The sequence below is a fragment of the Coregonus lavaretus genome, assembly GCF_964263955.1.
Source record: "Coregonus lavaretus genome assembly, chromosome: 19".
Classification (NCBI taxonomy): Eukaryota; Metazoa; Chordata; class Actinopteri; order Salmoniformes; family Salmonidae; genus Coregonus; species Coregonus lavaretus.
Genome location: NC_140006.1, coordinates 25,350,765 through 25,371,418, shown reverse-complemented (window position 1 = coordinate 25,371,418; position 20,654 = coordinate 25,350,765). Strand labels below are relative to the sequence as shown.

At 44.6% G+C, this 20,654-nt stretch overlaps 1 protein-coding gene across 1 annotated transcript in view; it reads left to right on the top strand.

Moving 5' to 3' along the window:
• Positions 1-20,654, top strand: part of LOC311146253 (sickle tail protein-like) — a gene marked incomplete at both ends in the record, with an annotated part of 66,279 nt that overhangs the window by 41,576 nt on the left and 4,049 nt on the right. Inside the window, 12 exons of the mRNA XM_084182754.1 lie at positions 4,072-4,883; positions 5,432-5,559; positions 5,719-5,888; positions 6,744-6,928; positions 14,506-14,642; positions 14,913-15,060; positions 15,147-15,678; positions 15,912-16,203; positions 16,386-16,642; positions 17,501-17,674; positions 19,566-19,685; positions 20,254-20,319. Coding sequence (XP_084038880.1) covers positions 4,072-4,883; positions 5,432-5,559; positions 5,719-5,888; positions 6,744-6,928; positions 14,506-14,642; positions 14,913-15,060; positions 15,147-15,678; positions 15,912-16,203; positions 16,386-16,642; positions 17,501-17,674; positions 19,566-19,685; positions 20,254-20,319 — 3,021 coding nt within the window. The remainder of the gene's footprint in view (positions 1-4,071; positions 4,884-5,431; positions 5,560-5,718; positions 5,889-6,743; positions 6,929-14,505; positions 14,643-14,912; positions 15,061-15,146; positions 15,679-15,911; positions 16,204-16,385; positions 16,643-17,500; positions 17,675-19,565; positions 19,686-20,253; positions 20,320-20,654) is intronic.

The window sequence follows — 20,654 nt, the reverse complement described above, 5'->3', positions numbered from 1 at the left end:
GGTTGACCAGGGATGTTCTCTTGATAAGTGCATGAATTTGACTATTTTCCTGTCCTTCTAAGTATTCAAAAAAAAAAAAATGTTGGGTGTCAGGGAAAATGTATGTAGTAAACAGTACATACATTTATATAGGAATGTATTGAAGTAAAAGTTGTCAGAAATATAAATAGTAAAGTACAGATACCCCCAAAAAACTACTTAAGTAGTACTTTAAAGTAGTTCTACTTAAGTACTTTACACCACTGCCAGGGGCCCTTAGCTCATCATTCTGAGACACACACAGGGATAAAAGCAGCCTTGTGTATTCTCGACTGTAGCAGAAGCAGGACAAGAAGCAGGGTTTTTCTTCTGTGTTTGGGTATACCCTAATAAGCAGTTATGATGCCCCCCTGCATTGGTTTCCTGCTGATGTTGAGATTCCTAGTCAGAGGAACCAATATCTCGTGAGCCTCTAGAATCCACTGGGCAGACGAGCATGATTCAATTGGATCCTTTTTAGGAAATGTCAGTCTTTTTACTATTCGCTTTTCGTTTTACTCTGAGGTAACAAGATCAAGCTTTTTGTTTTCATGAGCTCCTCTCTCACATGACAGGAATTCCCTGTAGTACCAGTCAGTATACCATGATCCTGATAATATGATAAACTCTCTCTTCTCATAACTGTCTTTTTTCCAATAATCACATTAGCCATGTTATAGGATCACTATATTGGACTGAATTGAAATCATGCTACATGCCACTAATGTACTACTGACTGTATGTTGATCCTTTCGAGGCAAGCTCCCATTCTGGATTAGAAATGACAAGTATTTACAGTGAAATCTTCTGTACTTCTATTACAGCAACAAACTGTCTATGAAATAGTTACGTTAGGATATTATTGACCGCCACTGAGTTAGTTCATGTCATATAGAAAGAAAGCCAGAGGACAGTAATACCGTAGCCACTGAAGATGTGTCTCAACAAACTGTTGAAAGTCATATGATATTGTATCTTGTTTCTTTCTCCAGATAGTGGCTGTCTACAATATAGTGACATAGTCCATATATAAAGCTGTGTTTGGATATGTCTGACAAAGTGTAATGACTGTAGCAGCCTGTGTTGTTCATATCCTGCTGCCTTACACACTGGCATGTTTGCATCATATTTCTCAGCAGCTGTCAGGGACTGGGCACTGGATGGGGCCGTAGAGGCTTGAGAAGAGTGTCTCTTTTCCAGCTATCAGCTTTATCACGGAGCCAGGGTGCCATGAGGGATTGTGAGGCATGTAATCCTACTGGGAAAGAGCTCAAATTCCTTCGGTGGGTGTTGTTCTCAGCCCATTGTGTTGTGGTCTGAGGAGAAGTAATGCCTAGGGATCCGAGGTCCTGTTGCTCTGGAAACCAGAGCGTCCTGTTAGATTGACGGATAGACGTACCGTGTCGAACCTTGTGTTGCAACACCAGAGGAAGAGCCTGCCTGACCATCCGCAGATTGATCCTCCGATCTACATTTTACATTTACATTTACGTCATTTAGCAGACGCTCTTATCCAGAGCGACTTACAAATAGATCTACTTGATTTAACCCGCACCTTAAATCAGACTCACCTCACTGTAAGATCAGAGTATTTATGTGAGGTTAGTAGTAGTGCAGATCTTCCTCTCCACTGAGCGATCACTTCAGATGCACTAATAGACAGAGTCCATTAGGCCCGTGGATGAAGGATGATACCATTTTTGCACTGGTCTGGAATGCATCGCAGCATGAAAATTTGGCTTTGTTTAAGTTTATTACTGTACCCACTGGTGGTCAGCCCAGCATGTTGTTCCATAGATGGAGTTTCGCCATGTGTTTTGGGGTATGAGCAGAGAACATTGATAATGCCTTGCTCTAAAAATAGTTCCTGTTTGAGGCACTCCTGTTGTTTTTTCACAGGTTGAGAAAAGGTTAATGGGGGAAAACAAGATACAAAATATTTCCATTGTAGCAGGCCTACAGTCTTAGAAAAAAAGGTGCTATCTAGAACCTAAAAGGGTTTTTCGGCTGTCCCCATAGGAGAACACTTTGAAGAACCCATTTTAGTTCCAGGTAGAACCCTTTTGGTTCCAGGTAGAACCCTTTTGAGTTCCATGTAGAACCCTTTCCACAGAGGGTTCTACATAGAACCCAAAATAGTTCTACCTGGAACCAAAAACGGTTATCCTATGGGGACAGTCGAAGAACCCATTTGGAACCCTTTGTTCTAAGACTGTATGTTAAATGTCTACGTATGTCTGCTTTGTTGTGGAAATATTGTGGTATCAATGTTAAGCTCAAAAGGCCATGAAGATAATTCTGCTATAATTATGCACAAAATACTATAACTATAGCAAACATAGCAGATGGCATGTTGTGTATGAACGAGCTGCTCTCTTATTTGCATAAAAAATACAGTCGGTTTAATACTCTATTTCACTTTATTCACAGTCGTTGTGAATTAGGTCACCTGTTTGACTCTAGGGTTAATACTAGAATATTCAAATTGCAGTTATATCTGTCATGACACGCCACCTTATGAAGAGTGAATAAACAATCCCTATGAAAAAGCAGAAAGCCAAGTTCGCTCACTCCCCTCTTGCATCATGCAACCGTTCTAGAACTCTCTTATCATTTTTTTACATTTACATTTTAGTCATTTAGCAGACGCTCTTATCCAGAGCGACTTACAGTTAGTGAATACATATATTATTATTTTTTATACTGGCCCCCCGTGGGGTATGTTAAAATCTGCTGAACTGCTGAAGGTAAAGCATTTAGCACGAAGACTAGGAAGAGTATGAGTACTATAAGAAGTATATTCTTGAGAATACAGTCAACTATTAGGCTACTGTACTTTTGCTTAGATTTGCTACAGTACATGATCTGAAGTGTATGTACACTCTTAGAAAAAAAGGTGCTATCTAGAACCTAAAAAGGTTTTTCGGCTGTCCTCATAGGAGAACCCTTTGAATAACAATTTTTGGTTCCAGGTAGAACCCTTTTGGTTCCAGGTAGAACCCTTTCCACAGAGGGTTCTATATACATGGAACCCAAAAGAGTTCTCCCTGGAACCGAAAAGGGTTCTACCTGGAACCACATTTTTTTATCCTATTGGGACACCCGAAGAACCCTTTTGAAACCCTTTTTTCTAATAGTTAAAAAAAAAAAATATTCCTCAATTATTAGCCTACATTTGCTTAGATTAGCTGCAGTACAGTGATATGCACAGGGCTCTACAGTGCAACCATTTTACTGGCATATAATAGCTGTGCAACCTGGAATTTTTATAAAGAAATCACCCAGATGATAATTGTTGCAGTGATTACTTCACTGTACCGCAGCCCCTGAGAGCCAGGGAGAAGACACAGAGCGCAGATTCATGATTGTCATGCTTGCACCATTACTACAAAGAAAACAGCTTGTTACCTACATTTCTTTGTGTGCTTTTACATTTTTCAACTTTGGCACACACTTGCTCCTTGTAAAAAAGGTCTGTTTTACACATCAACAAACTGCTTGATTCATGGACTGTTTTACAGAATCGTGTCAAGTCAATTTTATGTGACAGTATGATGTAAACAATCTTTTGGATTGTTGTTGTGAAAAGGTTCTAAAGTGAATACAGACAAAGATGCAGATCAGGGAGAATTATGTGTCAATGCAATGGTAATGTTGGGAGTTACTCATACTGCATATTGATCTTGTCCTGCACTCTGCATGGTGAGGCATGACCGTGCAGCAAAGACAGTGTTGTTTAGCTGTGGTACCATTCAACCTTTGTGGATGTGGTTTTCCTCTCTGTTTCTATCAGACTTTGTGTATGGCCTTTGTCCAATTGTAGACAGAATAAGCATCTGTTTTGACATTTTGAAAGCAATATTTTGACATGTATGACAGTCAGGGACAACAGAATATGTTTTTATAGATTTAATGTTGAGGACACAGACACCGCTAACCTAATAACTGAGAGTCTCTCTGCATAGCTCATTAAGTTTTGTAGTAGCATTATTTTCTAGTCTCTTTCCTTTGACTTTAAGACTATATGTTCTCTGAATTTCCTCCTGTCTACAGATACCAAGGGAGATACGGTATGGAAGTCATAGCCCTGTCCACACTTTACAATCCACCCGCAGTCCTGTCCACGCCATTCAGGGGTCCATGTCTCCCCCCACGGTCCGCTCCATGCCCTCCTCCCCCTCCAGGATCCCCTATGGCCACCGGGCTGGGGGAGGGGTGCCAGGCAGTGCCACCCTCCCCAGGGCCGGCATGTCCTGCGGGCCACCCAGCAGGTCCGTTACCCCCTGCCCCAGTGCCATCCTGGAGAGAAGAGACGTCAAACCTGATGAGGACCTGAGCAGTAAGAGTATGGCACTGGTGCGTGCCGACAAGCTGTATGTCAACGTCACTGACCCCTACGCTGTCCAGGAGGGCCGGCTGAGTATCGCCTCCTCACAGGGGAGCAGCCACATGGGGGACGTGGTCGACATGGGTGGTGGTAGCCTCCACCGGGCCTCGGTCAAGTCCACAGCCTCCTATACAGAGAACCCGGAGCAGCAGCACTCCCTCTACAGGCAGAAGTCCCGGAGGTACGGGGAAAGCCAGGGACTACCGCCGTTCGGCACCAAAACCCCACCACCTTCCCCTCTAAGAGTGAATGAGGTCAGGAGGATTGACAACCACGGCCCTGTGGCCCCGGAGAGAGGGTCTCCTATTCGCCGGTCCCTGCGGAGGGAGAGTAATGGTAATACTGTGGAGGTGGTGAACAGGACCAGGGGTAGTGTGTCCTCTGTGTCCTCCTCTCCTGTTTTCCTGGAGTTCCCCCCAGGGCACCATGGGGACAAATTGTTGCAGGGTCACCTCACCCCCAATGACCCTCAGACCAGGTGAGACAAATAACAGAGAGCAAGGCTGGGCAGTCTGAGGCTAACTACCACTTGAATTTTGGGTTTTATTTTGGGTCCCCTGTAGCTCAGTTGGTAGAGCATGGCGCTTGCAACACCAGGGTTGTGGGTTCGTTTCCCACGGGGGGCCAGTATGAAAAATGTATGCACTCACTAACTGTAAATCGTTCTGGATGAGAGTGTCTGCTAAATGACTCAAATGTAAATGTAATGAACTACATACCACAGTACTACATAACACAATATTGTTATACACTACATAGCACTGTATTGTGAACTACATGGCACAGTATTATGAATTACATAGTGCTGTATTGTGAACTACACAGCACAGTATTATGAACTACATAGCTCAGTATTGTGAAGTAAATAGCGCTGTATTGTAAACTACATAGCACAGTATTATGAACTATATAGCACAGTAACACAGTATTATGAACTACATAGCACAGTATTATGAACTATATAGCACAGTATTGTGGACTCCATAGCACATTATTGTTTTGGGCCAAACGTATTGTTATTTGCAGTGAGCGAATGAAGGCCATGGAACAACAGATCGCCAGTCTTGCTGGCCTTGTTCAGCATGCACTTGCTATTGGGCCAGCTGAGAGAGATGGAAGGACTGCTTCTCCTTTCCATGTAAACAACAGTGCAGGTAACTGTTATTACACAACTGTATTAGTGTTACAAAGTCAAATTTGTATTAGTTTTTGATGGTTCCATACATGGATATTGAAAGTTATGTTGTATCTGCCCTATTTTATTCCACATTACAGTAACTCATAGAGTTGTGTCTAACTGATCTGATGTGTAGGAGTGTCACCAGTTCCTGCAGCCAGAAGCCCTGCCCTCCTGGCAGATGCCTCCTGTGCTCGAGTCTCTCAGGCCCCTCCCCCTGACCCCACCCTGCAGGTCACACTGACCACGGTCAGGAGGAATGTCACTGATCTCCGACAGCAGCTGCACCAACTCAGACAGCTACAGGTAGTCAAGCCACCTGCTCATTACATTCATCCGTTATCTGCATAGATACAATGAATAGGTAACTCTGCCAAAATAAAGGAAACGCCAAAATAAAGTGCCTTGATAGGGCGTTGGGCCACCACGAGCAAGAACAACTTCAATGCACCTTGGCATAGATTCTACAAGTGTCTGGAACTTTATTGGAGGGATTTGACACCATTATTCAATTTTTCCACCATAATTTGGTATTTTGTTGATGGTGGTGGAAATCGCCGTCTCAGGCGCCACTCCAGAATCTCCCATAAGTGTTCAGTTGGTTTGAAATCTAGTGACTTAGAGCCCCGTGGCATATGGTTAACATCATTTTCATGCTCATCAAACCATTCAGTGACCACTGGTGCCCTGTGGATGGGGGCCTTGTCATCCTATGGGGGCATAGCCATGGTAGCCAAAATAATGGCCTGCCCAGCATTTGTATACATGACCCTAAGCATGATGGGATGTTAATTGCTTAATTATCTCAGGAACCACACCTGTTTGGAAGAACCTGCTTTCAATATACTTTCTATCCCTCGTGTACTCAAGTGTTTCCATTATTTTGTCAGTTACCTGTACACGTACACAGTATATTGTTATGAGGTGTGTGGTTGTATGTGATCAACAGCTTTGGGTACTCAAGGCACACATCACGATCATCCAAATCTGCATATATACAGTATATCTTAATTAGGTTTTTATGTCGTCCTCCAAAAAACGAATTCAGCCATTACATTCATCACATTCATCCATCACATAGCTGTATATTAGCCATTAGATAGACTGTTTGTAATACCACCGAGAGTCCTGAGACCAGTGTGTGTGATGATCCATCCACAGATGCAGAATCAGGACAGTGTGAGGGTGATACTGAAGAGAGCGGAGCAGGAGCTGGCTGGGGTGATGTCTGAGACCCTACAGAGACAGCAGCATGAGACAGAGCCTGCCCAGAGACAGAGGACCACAGTGGATGAGGAGAGACACAAGTACCTGGCCATGGAGGAGAGAGTACTGGCCCAGCTCAGGTAAGGGTTTGGAAGTATTGTAGAGACCCACAAACTGATTGACAGGATAGATGTTTAATGAGGGCATTGACTTTCTTTTGCCTATTTTACTTTTGTACACTCATTGGTGCTTGTCAAATAATAGTAAAGAATATGATCTTAGTTTCAGGTTATTAGGATACACATGGTATACACAGTCCAATGAATTGTTTACTTGCATACTTAATTAAGTATTATGATCTTAAGGCATCGGATTAGAATTCTAATTCGATGTGCTATGGTAGCCTTTCAACATTCACAATTTAAACAATAAACAGTAATCAGACGATAGCAATCCGCTCCAGATGCCATATTAGTTTTTTTATGTGCCTAAACTGCAGCTGCTGAAACTAACTGCGTGAACTAACTGCGTGATCTCATGTTGGAATGTGAAGTAATATAATTACGCAATTAGGTTCAGCTAAAGTGGGATTAATTAATCAACTGTGATTATGCAATCGGAACAGATTCCAGTGATATATTAAATGTTACGCAACAATGAGTCATCCTCCTGTAGCTCCTCCCACCAGCCTCCTCTGACCAGTATGTGGTACATACAGTATCCCAGCTATGGAATGAGTCATTGGCGTTCTGCCAAAAATGGATAGTAATGTTGCACAATGTTTAAATATGCTAATGAGGCTGTTTAGTGTGTGATCTATGGGGACTGTGTTATATACTGTGATAGGAGAGAAATGTAATGGAGTCAAAGCAAATGTCTTACTTTACTATTGTCAGCTCATTGGGCCAAATTAATCTTGGAAATAGGCTCACTGGGGGGGGTTAGAAAATATGTGTATATATACAGTGAGGGAAAAAAAGTATTTGATCCCCTGCTGATTTTGTACGTTTGCCCACTGACAAAGAAATGATCAGTCTATAATTTTAATGGTAGGTTTATTTGAACAGTGAGAGACAGAATAACAACAAAAAAATCCAGAAAAACACGTCAAAAATGTTATAAATTGATTTGCATTTTAATGAGGGAAATAAGTATTTGACCCCCTCTCAATCAGAAAGATTTCTGGCTCCCAGGTGTCTTTTATACAGGTAACGAGCTGAGATTAGGAGCACACTCTTAAAGGGAGTGCTCCTAATCTCAGTTTGTTACCTGTATAAAAGACACCTGTCCACAGAAGCAATCAATCAATCAGATTCCAAACTCTCCACTATGGCCAAGACCAAAGAGCTCTCCAAGGATGTCAGGGACAAGATTGTAGACCTACACAAGGCTCGAATGGGCTACAAGACCATCGCCAAGCAGCTTGGTGAGAAGGTGACAACAGATTGTCCGATTATTCGCAAATGGAAGAAACACAAAAGAACTGTCAATCTCCCTCTGCCTGGGGCTCCATGCAAGATCTCATCTTGTGGAGTTGCAATGATCATGAGAACGGTGAGGAATCAGCCCAGAACTACACGTGAGGATCTTGTCAATGATCTCAAGGCAGCTGGGACCATAGTCACCAAGAAAACAATTGGTAACACACTACGCCGTGAAGGACTGAAATCCAGCAGCGCCCGCAAGGTCCCCCTGCTCAAGAAAGCACATATACAGGGCCGTCTGAAATTTGCCAATGAACATCTGAAAAATTCAGAGGAGAACTGGGTGAAAGTGTTGTGGTCAGATGAGACCAAAATCGAGCTCTTTGGCATCAACTCAACTCGCCGTGTTTGGAGGAGGAGGAATGCTGCCTATGACCCCAAGAACACCATCCCCACCGTCAAACATGGAGGTGGAAACATTATGCTTTGGGGGTGTTTTTTTGCTAAGGGGACAGGACAACTTCACCGCATCAAAGGGATGATGGACGGGGCCATGTACTGTCAGATCTTGGGTGAGAACCTCCTTCCCTCAGCCAGGGCATTGAAAATGGGTCGTGGATGGGTATTCCTGCATGACAATGACCCAAAACACACGGCCAAGGCAACAAAGGAGTGGCTCAAGAAGAAGCACATTAAGGTCCTGTAGTGGCCTAGCCAGTCTCCAGACCTTAATCCCATAGAAAATCTGTGGAGGGAGCTGAAGGTTAGAGTTGTCAACCTCGAAATCTTAATGACTTGGAGAAGATCTGCAAACAGGAGTGGGACAAAATCCCTCCTGAGATGTGTGCAAACCTGGATGCCAACTACAAGAAACGTCTGACCTCTGTGATTGCCAACAAGGGTTTTGCCACCAAGTACTAAGTCATGTTTGCAGAGGGGTCAAATACTTATTTCCCTAATTAAAATGCAAATCAATTTATAACATTTTTGACATGCGTTTTTCTGGATTTTGATGTTGTTATTCTGTCTCTCACTGTTCAAATAAACCTACCATTAAAATTATAGACTGATCATGTCTTTGTCAGTGGGCAAACGTACAAAATCAGCAGGGGATCAAATACTTTTTTCCCGCACTCTACTGTTTATAGCTGTTATGTAATCTTGAGAGAACTTTTTGGGTGGGAAAACAGATATTGGATAGTGGTCCAGACATGCATGTACTTGCTTTGTGACTTTGGATGAAACATTGTCCCTTCAAAATAATCCAACCGTTATGGTCCTTTTATGTTCATCTTAACCATTTCATCAGGAAATGAATTGACTAAAATACTTTTACATTGGTCATGGCCATTGTTCTGCATCTGGCTGTTAAACACCTGTTTTGAGTGTTCTTTTCTGTGGAGTAATTTGATTGCAGCAGCTGACACCGAGACTGCTCTTGTCAGACTGTTGTCAACAAACAGCTTCTGACTGAGGAAGTCAAACAGGTTTCTACTCTGTCAGCAACAGTGTGTCTTTAAGTTTGAACTCTCCTCCTGATATAACATCAGGGCTAGCTTAAAACTGGATAGAAGGGTAATGGGAAGCTTAGGTTTTTAAACATGATCTTGTCTATAACATTTTACTGCAACATTTTGAAAATCAGTTGTATGTCTTGAACTCAACGTTTGCTGCCATCTTGTCTATTGCTGGTTATTACATTAGGAGAAATTGTCATGCAAAAACTACAGTGGCTATGAGAAGTTTTCCCACTGACAAAGACATGATCAATCAATCAATCAATCAATTTTATTTTATATAGCCCTTCTTACATCAGCTAATATCTCGAAGTGCTGTACAGAAACCCAGCCTAAAACCCCAAACAGCTAGTAATGCAGGTGTAGAAGCACGGTGGCTAGGAAAAACTCCCTAGAAAGGCGAAAACCTAGGAAGAAACCTAGAGAGGAACCAGGCTATGAGGGGTGGCCAGTCCTCTTCTGACTGTGCCGGGTGGAGATTATAACAGAACCATGCCAAGATGTTCAAAAATGTTCATAAGTGACAAGCATGGTCAAATAATAATCAGGAATAAATCTCAGTTGGCTTTTCATAGCCGATCATTAAGAGTTGAAAACAGCAGGTCTGGGACAGGTAGGGGTTCCATAACCGCAGGCAGAACAGTTGAAACTGGAATAGCAGCAAGGCCAGGCGGACTGGGGACAGCAAGGAGTCACCACGGCCGGTAGTCCCGACGTATGGTCCTAGGGCTCAGGTCTCTCAGTTGGCTTTTCATAGCCGATCATTAAGAGTTGAAAACAGCAGGTCTGGGACAGGTAGGGGTTTCGTAGCCGCAGGCAGAACAGTTGAAACTGGAATAGCAGCAAGGCCAGGCGGACTGGGGACAGCAAGGTGTCATCATGCCCGGTAGTCCTGACGTATGGTCCTAGGGCTCAGGTTCTCAGAGAGAAAGAGAGAACGAGAGAATTAGAGAGAGCATACTTAAATTCACACAGGACACTGGATAAGACAGGAGAAGTACTCCAGGTATAACCAACTAACCCCAGCCCCCCGACACATAAACTACTGCAGCATAAATACTGGAGGCTGAGACAGGAGCGGTCCGGAGACACTGTGGCCCCATCCGAAGAAACCCCCGGACAGGGCCAAACAGGAAGGATATAACCCCACCCACTCCGCCAAAGCACAGCCCCCGCACCACTAGAGGGATATCCCCAACCACCAACTTACAATCCTGAGACAAGGCCGAGTATAGCCCACAGAGGTCTCCACCACAGCACAAACCAAGGGGGGGGCGCCAACCCAGACAGGAAGATCACGTCAGTAACTCAACCCACTCAAGTGACGCACCCCTCCCAGGGACGGCATGAAAGAGCACCAGCAAGCCAGTGACTCAGCCCCTGCAACAGGGTTAGAGGCAGAGAACCCCAGTGGAGAGGGGAACCGGCCTGGCAGAGACAGCAAGGGCTGTTCGTTGCTCCAGCCTTTCCGTTCACCTTCACACTCCTGGGCCAGACTACACTCAATCATATGACCTACTGAAGAGATAAGTCTTCAGTAAAGACTTAAAGGTTGAGACCGAGTCTGCGTCTCTCACATGGGTAGGCAGACTGTTCCATAAAAATGGAGATCTATAGGAGAAAGCCCTGCCTCCCGCTGTTTGCTTAGAAATTCTAGGGACAATTAGGAGGCCTGCGTCTTGTGACCGTAGCGTACGTATTGGTATGTACGGCAGGACCAACTCGGAAAGATAGGTAGGAGCAAGCCCATGTAACGCTTTATAGGTTAACAGTAAAACCTTGAAATCAGCCCTTGCCTTAACAGGAAGCCAGTGTAGGGAAGCTAGCACTGGAGTAATATGATCAAATTTCTTGGTTCTAGTCAGGATTCTAGCAGCCGTATTTAGCACTAACTGAAGTTTATTTAGTGCTTTATCCGGGTAGCCGGAAAATAGAGCATTGCAGTAGTCTAACCTAGAAGTAACAAATGCATGGATGATCAGTCTATAATTTTAATGGTAGGTTTATTTGAACAGTGAGAGACAGAATAACAACAACAAAATCCAGAAAAACACATGTCAAAAATGTTATGAATTGATTTGCATTTTAATGAGGGAAATAAGTATTTGACCCCTCTGCAAAACATGACTTAGTACTTGGTGGCAACACCCTTGTTGGCACTCACAGAGGTCAGACGTTTCTTGTAGTTGGCCACCAGGTTTGCATACATCTCAGGAGGGATTTTGTTCCACTCCTCTTTGCAGATCTTCTCCAAGTCATTAAGGTTTCGAGGCTGACGTTTGGCAACTCGAACCTTCAGCTCCCTCCACAGATTTTCTATGGGATTAAGGTCTGGAGACTGGCTAGGCCACTCCAGGACCTTAATGTGCTTCTTCTTGAGCCACTCCTTTGTTGCCTTGGCCGTGTGTTTTGGGTCATTGTCATGCAGGAATACCCATCCACGACCCATTTTCAATGCCCTGGCTGAGGGAAGGAGGTTCTCACCCAAGATTTGACGGTACATGGCCCCGTCCATCATCCCTTTGATGCGGTGAAGTTGTCCTGTCCCCTTAGCAGAAAAACACCCCCAAAGCATAATGTTTCCACCTCCATGTTTGACGGTGGGGATGGTGTTCTTGGGGTCATAGGCAGCATTCCTCCTCCTCCAAACACGGCGAGTTGAGTTGATGCCAAAGAGCTCGATTTTGGTCTCATCTGACCACAACACTTTCACCCAGTTCTCCTCTGAATCATTCAGATGTTCATTGGCAAACTTCAGACGGCCCTGTATATATGCTTTCTTGAGCAGGGGGACCTTGCGGGCGCTGCAGGATTTCAGTCCTTCACGGCGTAGTGTGTTACCAATTATTTTCTTGGTGACTATGGTCCCAGCTGCCTTGAGATCATTGACAAGATCCTCACGTGTAGTTCTGGGCTGATTCCTCACCGTTCTCATGATCTTTGCAACTCCACGAGGTGAGATCTTGCATGGAGCCCCAGGCCGAGGGAGATTGACAGTTCTTTTGTGTTTCTTCCATTTGCGAATAATCGCACCAACTGTTGTCACCTTCTCACCAAGCTGCTTGGCGATGGTCTTGTAGCCCATTCCAGCCTTGTGTAGGTCTACAAGCTTGTCCCTGACATCCCTGGAGAGCTCTTATGTCTTGGCCATGGTGGAGAGTTCGGAATCTGATTGATTGATTGCTTCTGTGGACAAGTGTCTTTTTATACAGGTAACAAACTGAGATTAGGAGCACTCCCTTTAAGAGTGTGCTCCTAATCTCAGCTCGTTACCTGTATGAAAGACACCTGGGAGCCAGAAATCTTTCTGATTGAGAGGGGGTCAAATACTTATTTCCCTCATTGAAATGCAAATCAATTTATAACATTTTTGACATGCGTTTTTCTGGATTTTGTTGTTGTTATTCTGTCTCTCACTGTTCAAATAAACCTACCATTAAAATTATGAACTGATCATGTCTTTGTCAGTGGGCAAACGTACAAAATCAGCAGGGGATCAAATACTTTTTCCCTCACTCTACTGTTTATAGCTGTTATGTAATCTTGAGAGAACTGTTTGGGTGGGAAAACAGATATTGGGAAACATCTATTTACCACACTTTCTCACGCTTACCATAGTTCTTATGGATAGTGAGTCCCTTGTAGGTCCAGACATGCATGTACTTGCTTTGTGACTTTGGATGAAACATTATCCTTCAAAAGAATCCAACCGTTATGGTCCTTTTATATTCATCTTAACCATTTCATCAGGAAATGAATTGACTAAAATACTTTTACATTGGTCATGGCCATTGTTCTGCATCTGGCTGTTAAACACCTGTTTTGAGTGTTCTTTTCTGTGGAGTAATTTGATTGCAGCAGCTGACACCGAGACTGCTCTTGTCAGACTGTTGTCAACAAACAGCTACTGACTGAGGAAGTCAAACAGGTTTCTACTCTGTCAGCAACAGTGTGTCTTTAAGTTTGAACTCTCCTCCTGATATAACATCAGGGCTAGCTTAAAACTGGATAGAAGGGTAATGGGAAGCTTATGTTTTTAAACATGATCTTGTCTATAACATTATACTGCAACATTTTGAAAATCAGTTGTATGTCTTGAACTCAACGTTTGCTGCCATCTTGTCTATTGCTGGTTATTACATTAGTTGAAATTGTCATGCAAAAACTACAGTGGCTATGAGAAGTTTTCCCACTGACAAAGACATGATCAGTCTATAATTTTAATGGTAGGTTTATTTGAACAGTTAGAGACAGAATAACAACAACAAAATCCAGAAAAACGCATGTCAAAAATGTTATAAATTGATTTGCATTTTAATGAGGGAAATAAGTATTTGACCCCTCTGCAAGACATGACTTAGTACTTGGTGGCAAAACCCTTGTTGGCAGTCACAGAGGTCAGACGTTTCTTGGAGTTGGCCACCAGGTTTGCACACATCTCAGGAGGGATTTTGTTCCACTCCTCTTTGCAGATCTTCTCCAAGTCATTAAGGTTTCGAGGCTGACGTTTTTTCTGGATTATTTTGTTGTTATTCTGTCTCTCACTGTTCAGATAAACCTACCATTAAAATTATAGACTGATAATTTCTTTGTCAGTGGGCAAATGTACAAAATCAGCAGGGGATCAAATACTTTTTTCCCTCACTGTATTAGTTGAGCAGTGAGCACAATCATAACATAGGGCCAATCTCCAATGTCTTTCCTTGTCATTCCAAGCATGACCATTGGTTTTACTGTAATGTAATGGCCTGATGTGTAACCTAACATGTCTCTCAGGGAGGTAGAGGAGTATGTGGACCGTCTGAGAAAAGGCTTGTCCTCTGGCCCAGGTCAGCTGTCAGTCACCCTTAGGGACGTGGAGGAGGGAGCTGTCAACCTCAGGAGGGTGGGAGAGGCCTTGGCTGGGCTTAAAGGTGAGCACCGTCTGGGGCTGCAGTTAGAGGTTAGCACATCACTGACCACAGGTAGAAGATGTTGTGCAAGCGATTCAGAGTTACCGATAGCAGGAGGTATTCCACAGCTACAGTAGCAGCATTAATCAAATCCAATAGTTATTCACAGACAGTTATGTAATGTTTTAAGGTAAGGGTTAGCTGACGCCTCATTGAATGTGTGACAACATTTGGATTTATGGCCTGACTACCTCCTCCCTCCCTCCCCCTCTCCCTCCCTACCTTCGTCAGGTGAGTTCCCCAGCCTGCAGGGGAAGATGCGGACAGTTCTGCGTGGGGAGGTAGAGGCGGTGCGCTTTCTGAAGGAGGAGCCTCACAAGATGGACAGCATGCTTAAGAGGGTCAAAGCCCTGACAGAGGCTCTCAGCGGTCTCAGAAGGTACATGCTGCCCCTGTATATCCTCCAGGTAAGAGGATGATTGATGATCTGAGTAATCGAATAAAGTCATGTTGCATTCCCTTCAGATGTGTCACAGAGAATCATCATCACGATCACGAGCCTGGAGCAGCCAAAGCAGCCATAGAGGGGACTGTAGAGCCTGCCATTGCCCAGTCTGATCCCCCACTGAAGAATCTCCTCACCGTGGAGTCCCCCAAACCCCAGCCCAGGTCCTCTGTCAGACCGCCCCTACCCCAGCTCCAGGGCCAGAACCCCGCAGGCAGGCAAGACATGGCCCCCACCTCTCCTGTCGTCATCCACCGTGTGAAGAGCTCTCCCGTCAACATGCAGCCGTGTCAGCACTCAGCGGCCCTGCCGCACCACCACCACCCCAGCCCCCCGCTGACCCCTACCCATGGCCGAGACTCCCCCACCGTGGCCAAGGTCAGTCCCTGCAGCCGGGAGAACAGCCCAGCCCTGCAGAAGAGAGTGATCCCCTGGTGCGGAGATGGACCAGCCCCCACGGCCAGCAGCATTGAGACCACCACACAACCACCTGGCTCAGAAGACAACCAAACCAACAGGGGCAGCATCAAAAACAGAGTCATGGACATTGAGGTAGTCATCCGTCTGAAATATAATCTCAGCGATTATATAATAAAGAGACAAGGTGTCTTGGGTTGAGCTGGAGTGTATCTATAAACCTCAGTGGTCTGTTACTTACTGTGTAATATAATCATAGAGCATAGTATAACTGATTAAGCATAGGCTTCTGTAATCTCAGTAAAGGCGTCCAATTTCCGATCTGTATGAATTGAGATGTCTGGGCCTCTCTCTCTCTCACCCCACAGACTGCAGAGAGAGAGGTTGACCTGGAGGAGGGGAGGCCACCACAGAGATCAGCCACCTCTGCTGGGAGTGAGTTTGAGCAGATTCTCCAGGAGGCCCAGGCCAGCCTGATGAGGGCCATCCCCGACCTGGAGTTGATCGAGACGGGGAGGAGGGATTCTCAGTCTCCCAATCCACCACTAGCTCCAGACCAGCCATCTCTCCCCCAGACCCTCCCAGACCCAAAGATGCCCCTCAACACTCCACTGCCAGATAAGGTGGATGTCCCTCAACCTACTGAGGCATCTCTTCCAGGTAAGAAACTATGGAAGTTAATAGATCCATTAAATTGTTGGAAACTATGGAAGGAAATGTGTTATGTTTTATTTGGGTTCAGTTTAGGATTAGTATCATTTTTTATTTACGTTTTGTAAAGCACAGTACATTGTATACAGTATACAGTACATTGTCTGTGTATGTGTGTCGTCATCTGACAGAACCCACTCAGCCAGCTAATGTGACTGCTGAGATGACTATACAGGGCAGCCCTGAACGACCACACAGGCCTATAGTTGAGAAGCCTCGCAGGCCCAGTGTGGAGAGAGAGCTGAGGAACAGCCCAGAGAAAGCAGGGAAGTCCCCTCCACCGCCCCCACCACGGAGGTTCTTCACCTCACCATCAAGCCCAGGGCTGACCACAGGGAGGTCTGGAGAAGTCGTTTTTACTACCAGGAAGGAAGCCGCCACCACACAGGTGTGTGACTCATTTGTTTGGCAGTTTCCCTAGTCAAGCAGCATTCCCAGACATTTGTCTTCAAAAGGATAACCTCAGTGTCTAGAAATAAGCATTCAACATGTGACCCAACATGCATGTACATACTATTTGTAACACTGCAAGTCAAATGGAATCTTTACTCAATCAATCAATCAAATGTATTTATAAAGCCCTTTTTACATCAGCAGATGTCACAAAGTGCTATACAGAAACCCAGCCTAAAACCCCAAACAGCAAGCAATGCAATGCAGATGTAGAAGCACGGTGGCTAGGAAAAACTCCCTAGAAAGGCAGAAACCTAGGAAGAAACCTAGAGAAGAACCAGGCTCTGAGGGGTGGCCAATCCCCTTCTGGCTGTGCCGGGGTGGAGATTATAACAGTACATGGCCATTAAGGCCAGATGTTTCTCCAAGATGTTCAAATGTTCATAGATGACCAGCAGGGTCAAATAATAATCACAGTGGTTGTAGAGGTAATGTATGCATTTAGTATTTAGGCTCCCGAGTGGCGCAGTGGTCTAAGGCACCACATCTCAGTGCTTGAGGCATCACTACAGACCCCCTGGTTCGATTCCAGCCTGTATCACAACCGGCCGTGATTGGGAGTCCCATAGGGCGGCGCACAATTGGTCCGGGTTTGGCCGGTGTAGGCAGTCATTGTAAATAAGAATTTGTTCTTAACTGACTTGCCTAGTAAAATAAAAGTAAAAAATAAATAATAATGTTTGCAGACTATGCACACATTACCTAGTGGGGGATAGAGTGTACATTTATCCAAGCCAGTTTTGCTGTGTCAAGTTTTCCAATGTCCAAGTCAGTGTTTTACTATCCCCTTCAGGACGATGAAGAGGAGGTGTTCCTTCAACCCAGTCCCAAACCCACCAGACAGCCCCCAGAGGTCAAGCCCAAGCCCGAAACCACATCTTTTATCACAGCCTCAGCTGAGCCAGAGGAAGAGGAGGATGAAGAAGAAGAGGATGAAGAGGAGGACAAATTCATGAAGGAACTACAGGTAAATAAACACTCTGTCAGATACGTACCACAAATACACTACATGACCAAAAGTATGTGGACACCTGCTCGTCGAACGAAATTTGACAAGCTGACTTGTTGGAAAGGTGGCATCCTATGACGTACGGGCCGTTCTACTGCCAACGTTTGTCTATGGAGATTGCATGGCGGTGTGCTCGGTTTTATACACCTGTCAGAAATGGGGATGGCTGAAATAGCCAAATCCACTAATTTGAAGGGGTGTCCACATACTTTTGAATATATAGTGTATGTACAAAGCATTTGTCAATTTTTGACCTTTTTAACATAAACATTAACACTAGTGTACATGCATTACTACACTGAACAAAAATATAAATGCAACATGCAAAAATGTCAAAGATTTTACTGAGTTACAGTTCATATAAGGAAATCAGTCAATTGAAATAAATTCATTAGGCCCTGACCTATGGATTTCACATGACTGGGAATACAGATATGCATCTGTTGCTCACAGATACCTCATGCAGAGCGACACATCTTTTCATAGAGTTGATCAGGCTGTTGATTGTGGCCTGTGGAATGTTGTCCCACTGCTCTTCAATGGCTGTGCGAAGTTGCTGGATATTGGCTGGAACTAGAACACGCTGTCGTACACGTCAATCCAGAGCATCCCAAACATGCTCAATGGGTGACATGTCTGGTGAGTATGCAGGCCATGGAAGAACGGTGACATTTTCAGCTTCCAGGAATTGTGTACAGATCCTTGCCACATGGGGCTGTGCATTATCATGCTGAAACATGAAGTGATGACGGCGGATGAATGGCACGACAATGGGCCTCAGGATCTCATCAATGTATCTCTGTGCATTCAAATTGCCATCGATAAAATGCAATTGTGTTCGTGTCCGTAGCTTATGCCTACCCATACCATAACCCCACTGCCACCATGAGGCACTCTGTTCACAACATTGACATCAGCAAACCGCTCGTCCACACGACGCCATACACGATGTCAGCCATCTGCCAGGTACAGTTGAAACCGCAATTCATCCATGAAGAGCACACTGCTCCAGCGTGCCAATGGCCATTGAAGTTGAGCATTTGCCCATTGAAGTCGGTTACGACGCCGAACTGCAGTCAGGTCAAGACCCTGGTGAGGACGACGAGCACACAGATGAGCTTCCCTGAGACGGTTTCTGACAGTTTATGCAGAAATTCTTTGGTTGTGCAAACCCACAGTTTCATCAGCTGTCCGGGTTGGCGACAATCCCGCAGGTGAAGAAGCCGGATGTGGAAGTGCTGGGCTGTCGTGGTTACACGTGGTCTGTGGTTGTGAGGCCTGTTGGACGTACTGCCAAATTGTCTAAAATGGTAGAGAAATTAAGATTACATTCTCTGGCAAAGCTCTGGTGGACATTCCTGCAGTCAGCATTCCAAATGCACACTCCCTCAAGATTTGACATATCTGTGGCATTGTGTTGTTTGACAATACTGCACATTTTAAAGTGGCCTTTTATTGTCCCCAGCACAATGTGCACCTGTGTAATGATCATGCTGTTTAATCAGCTTCTTGATATTTCACACCTGCCAATTGGATGAATTATTTTAGCAAAGGAGAAATGCTCACTAACAGGGATGTAAAGAAATTTGTGCACAACATTTGAGAGAAATAAGCTTTTTGTGCATATGGAAAATTCCTGGGATCTTTTATTTCAGCTCATGAGGCATGGTACCAACGCTGTATGTTGCCTTCTGTTGTTCAATGGAGGAATGTCTGTGTGAACAATAATAAGTGCAGCCAAAAACATCAGTTAGTCTGATATTTAACTCAGCCTTTGTTGTACAGCCACAGAGCCCTTGTCATGCGATCTGGAATCTGTGATCTAATCAGTGCACTTTGACCTCCTCAGGTGTTTCAGAAGTGCACTCTTAGTGATGTAGGCACAAGGTGCGTTGTAGACCTCACAAGCACTGCATCCCAAGTCAGACAGATAGAGCCAGAGCTCCCCCTCTCACCCAAAGACCCTAAGGTAACAGATGCCCTATTACTAACCCCCTGTGTGTGGTGTGCCTATGGTCTGATCTGAGGCCTGCACTCATTGCTTTTAACTCACTCACTGCTTATCTAGGCCTCTAACACTAATTTGATCTGGGACCTGCCTGTCTGTGCTTACAGCTTAATCAGCCTCTGAATCTGTTCTAAGCTTGGATCTAAAGCTTGCTTTTGATTGAATGTGCTTCTGAACACTGGTCTGACTGGCACTCAGTGCTGTGTTCAGCTATTGCTGCTGGAATGGCCTGGGGGCCGGAGGTTTGGTGCTTCTCATGGTGTTTTCTTCTCTCTTTCATGTTATCTCTGCCTTTCAGAGAATTGGCTGATGTCTCATATAAAAGATGTATGGTGTCTCTTGGTTTTGGAAAATGTTGTCTCTTGATTTCCAAGTGTGATATTATCTTCAATTAATTTCAATTCCCATCCACTATGAGATTACGGACTAATCATTCACACTGTGCAGTGTTCTTGCCTGGCTTCGTGAATGAATCTGCATCTGATATTTTGTTCTCTTATCACATTGTGCTTGACTCCATTTCCCTTAGTTCTCTAAGCATGCTCTCTTAGCTGCCATGGCTAACAGATTTGACACTGTTCCAAAGAGTCCCAGGGTAAGTCTTTCATCCCCATATAACCCATGTTCCTCAGTCTGAATACAGTATACTGTATACAGGTAACTGTCAAAATAAAGGAAACACCAACATCAGGTGTCTTAATGGGGCGTTGGGCCACCACGAGCATTGGGCCAGAACGGCTTCAATGCGCCTTGGCATAGATTCTACAAGTGTCTGGAACTATTGGAGGGATGCGACACAATTCTTCCACGAGAAATTCCATCATTTGGTGTTTTGTTGATGGTGGCCGTGGAAAACTCTGTCTCAGGCGATGCTCCAAAATCTCCCATAAGGGTTCAATTGGGTTGAGATCTGGTGACTGAGACACACAC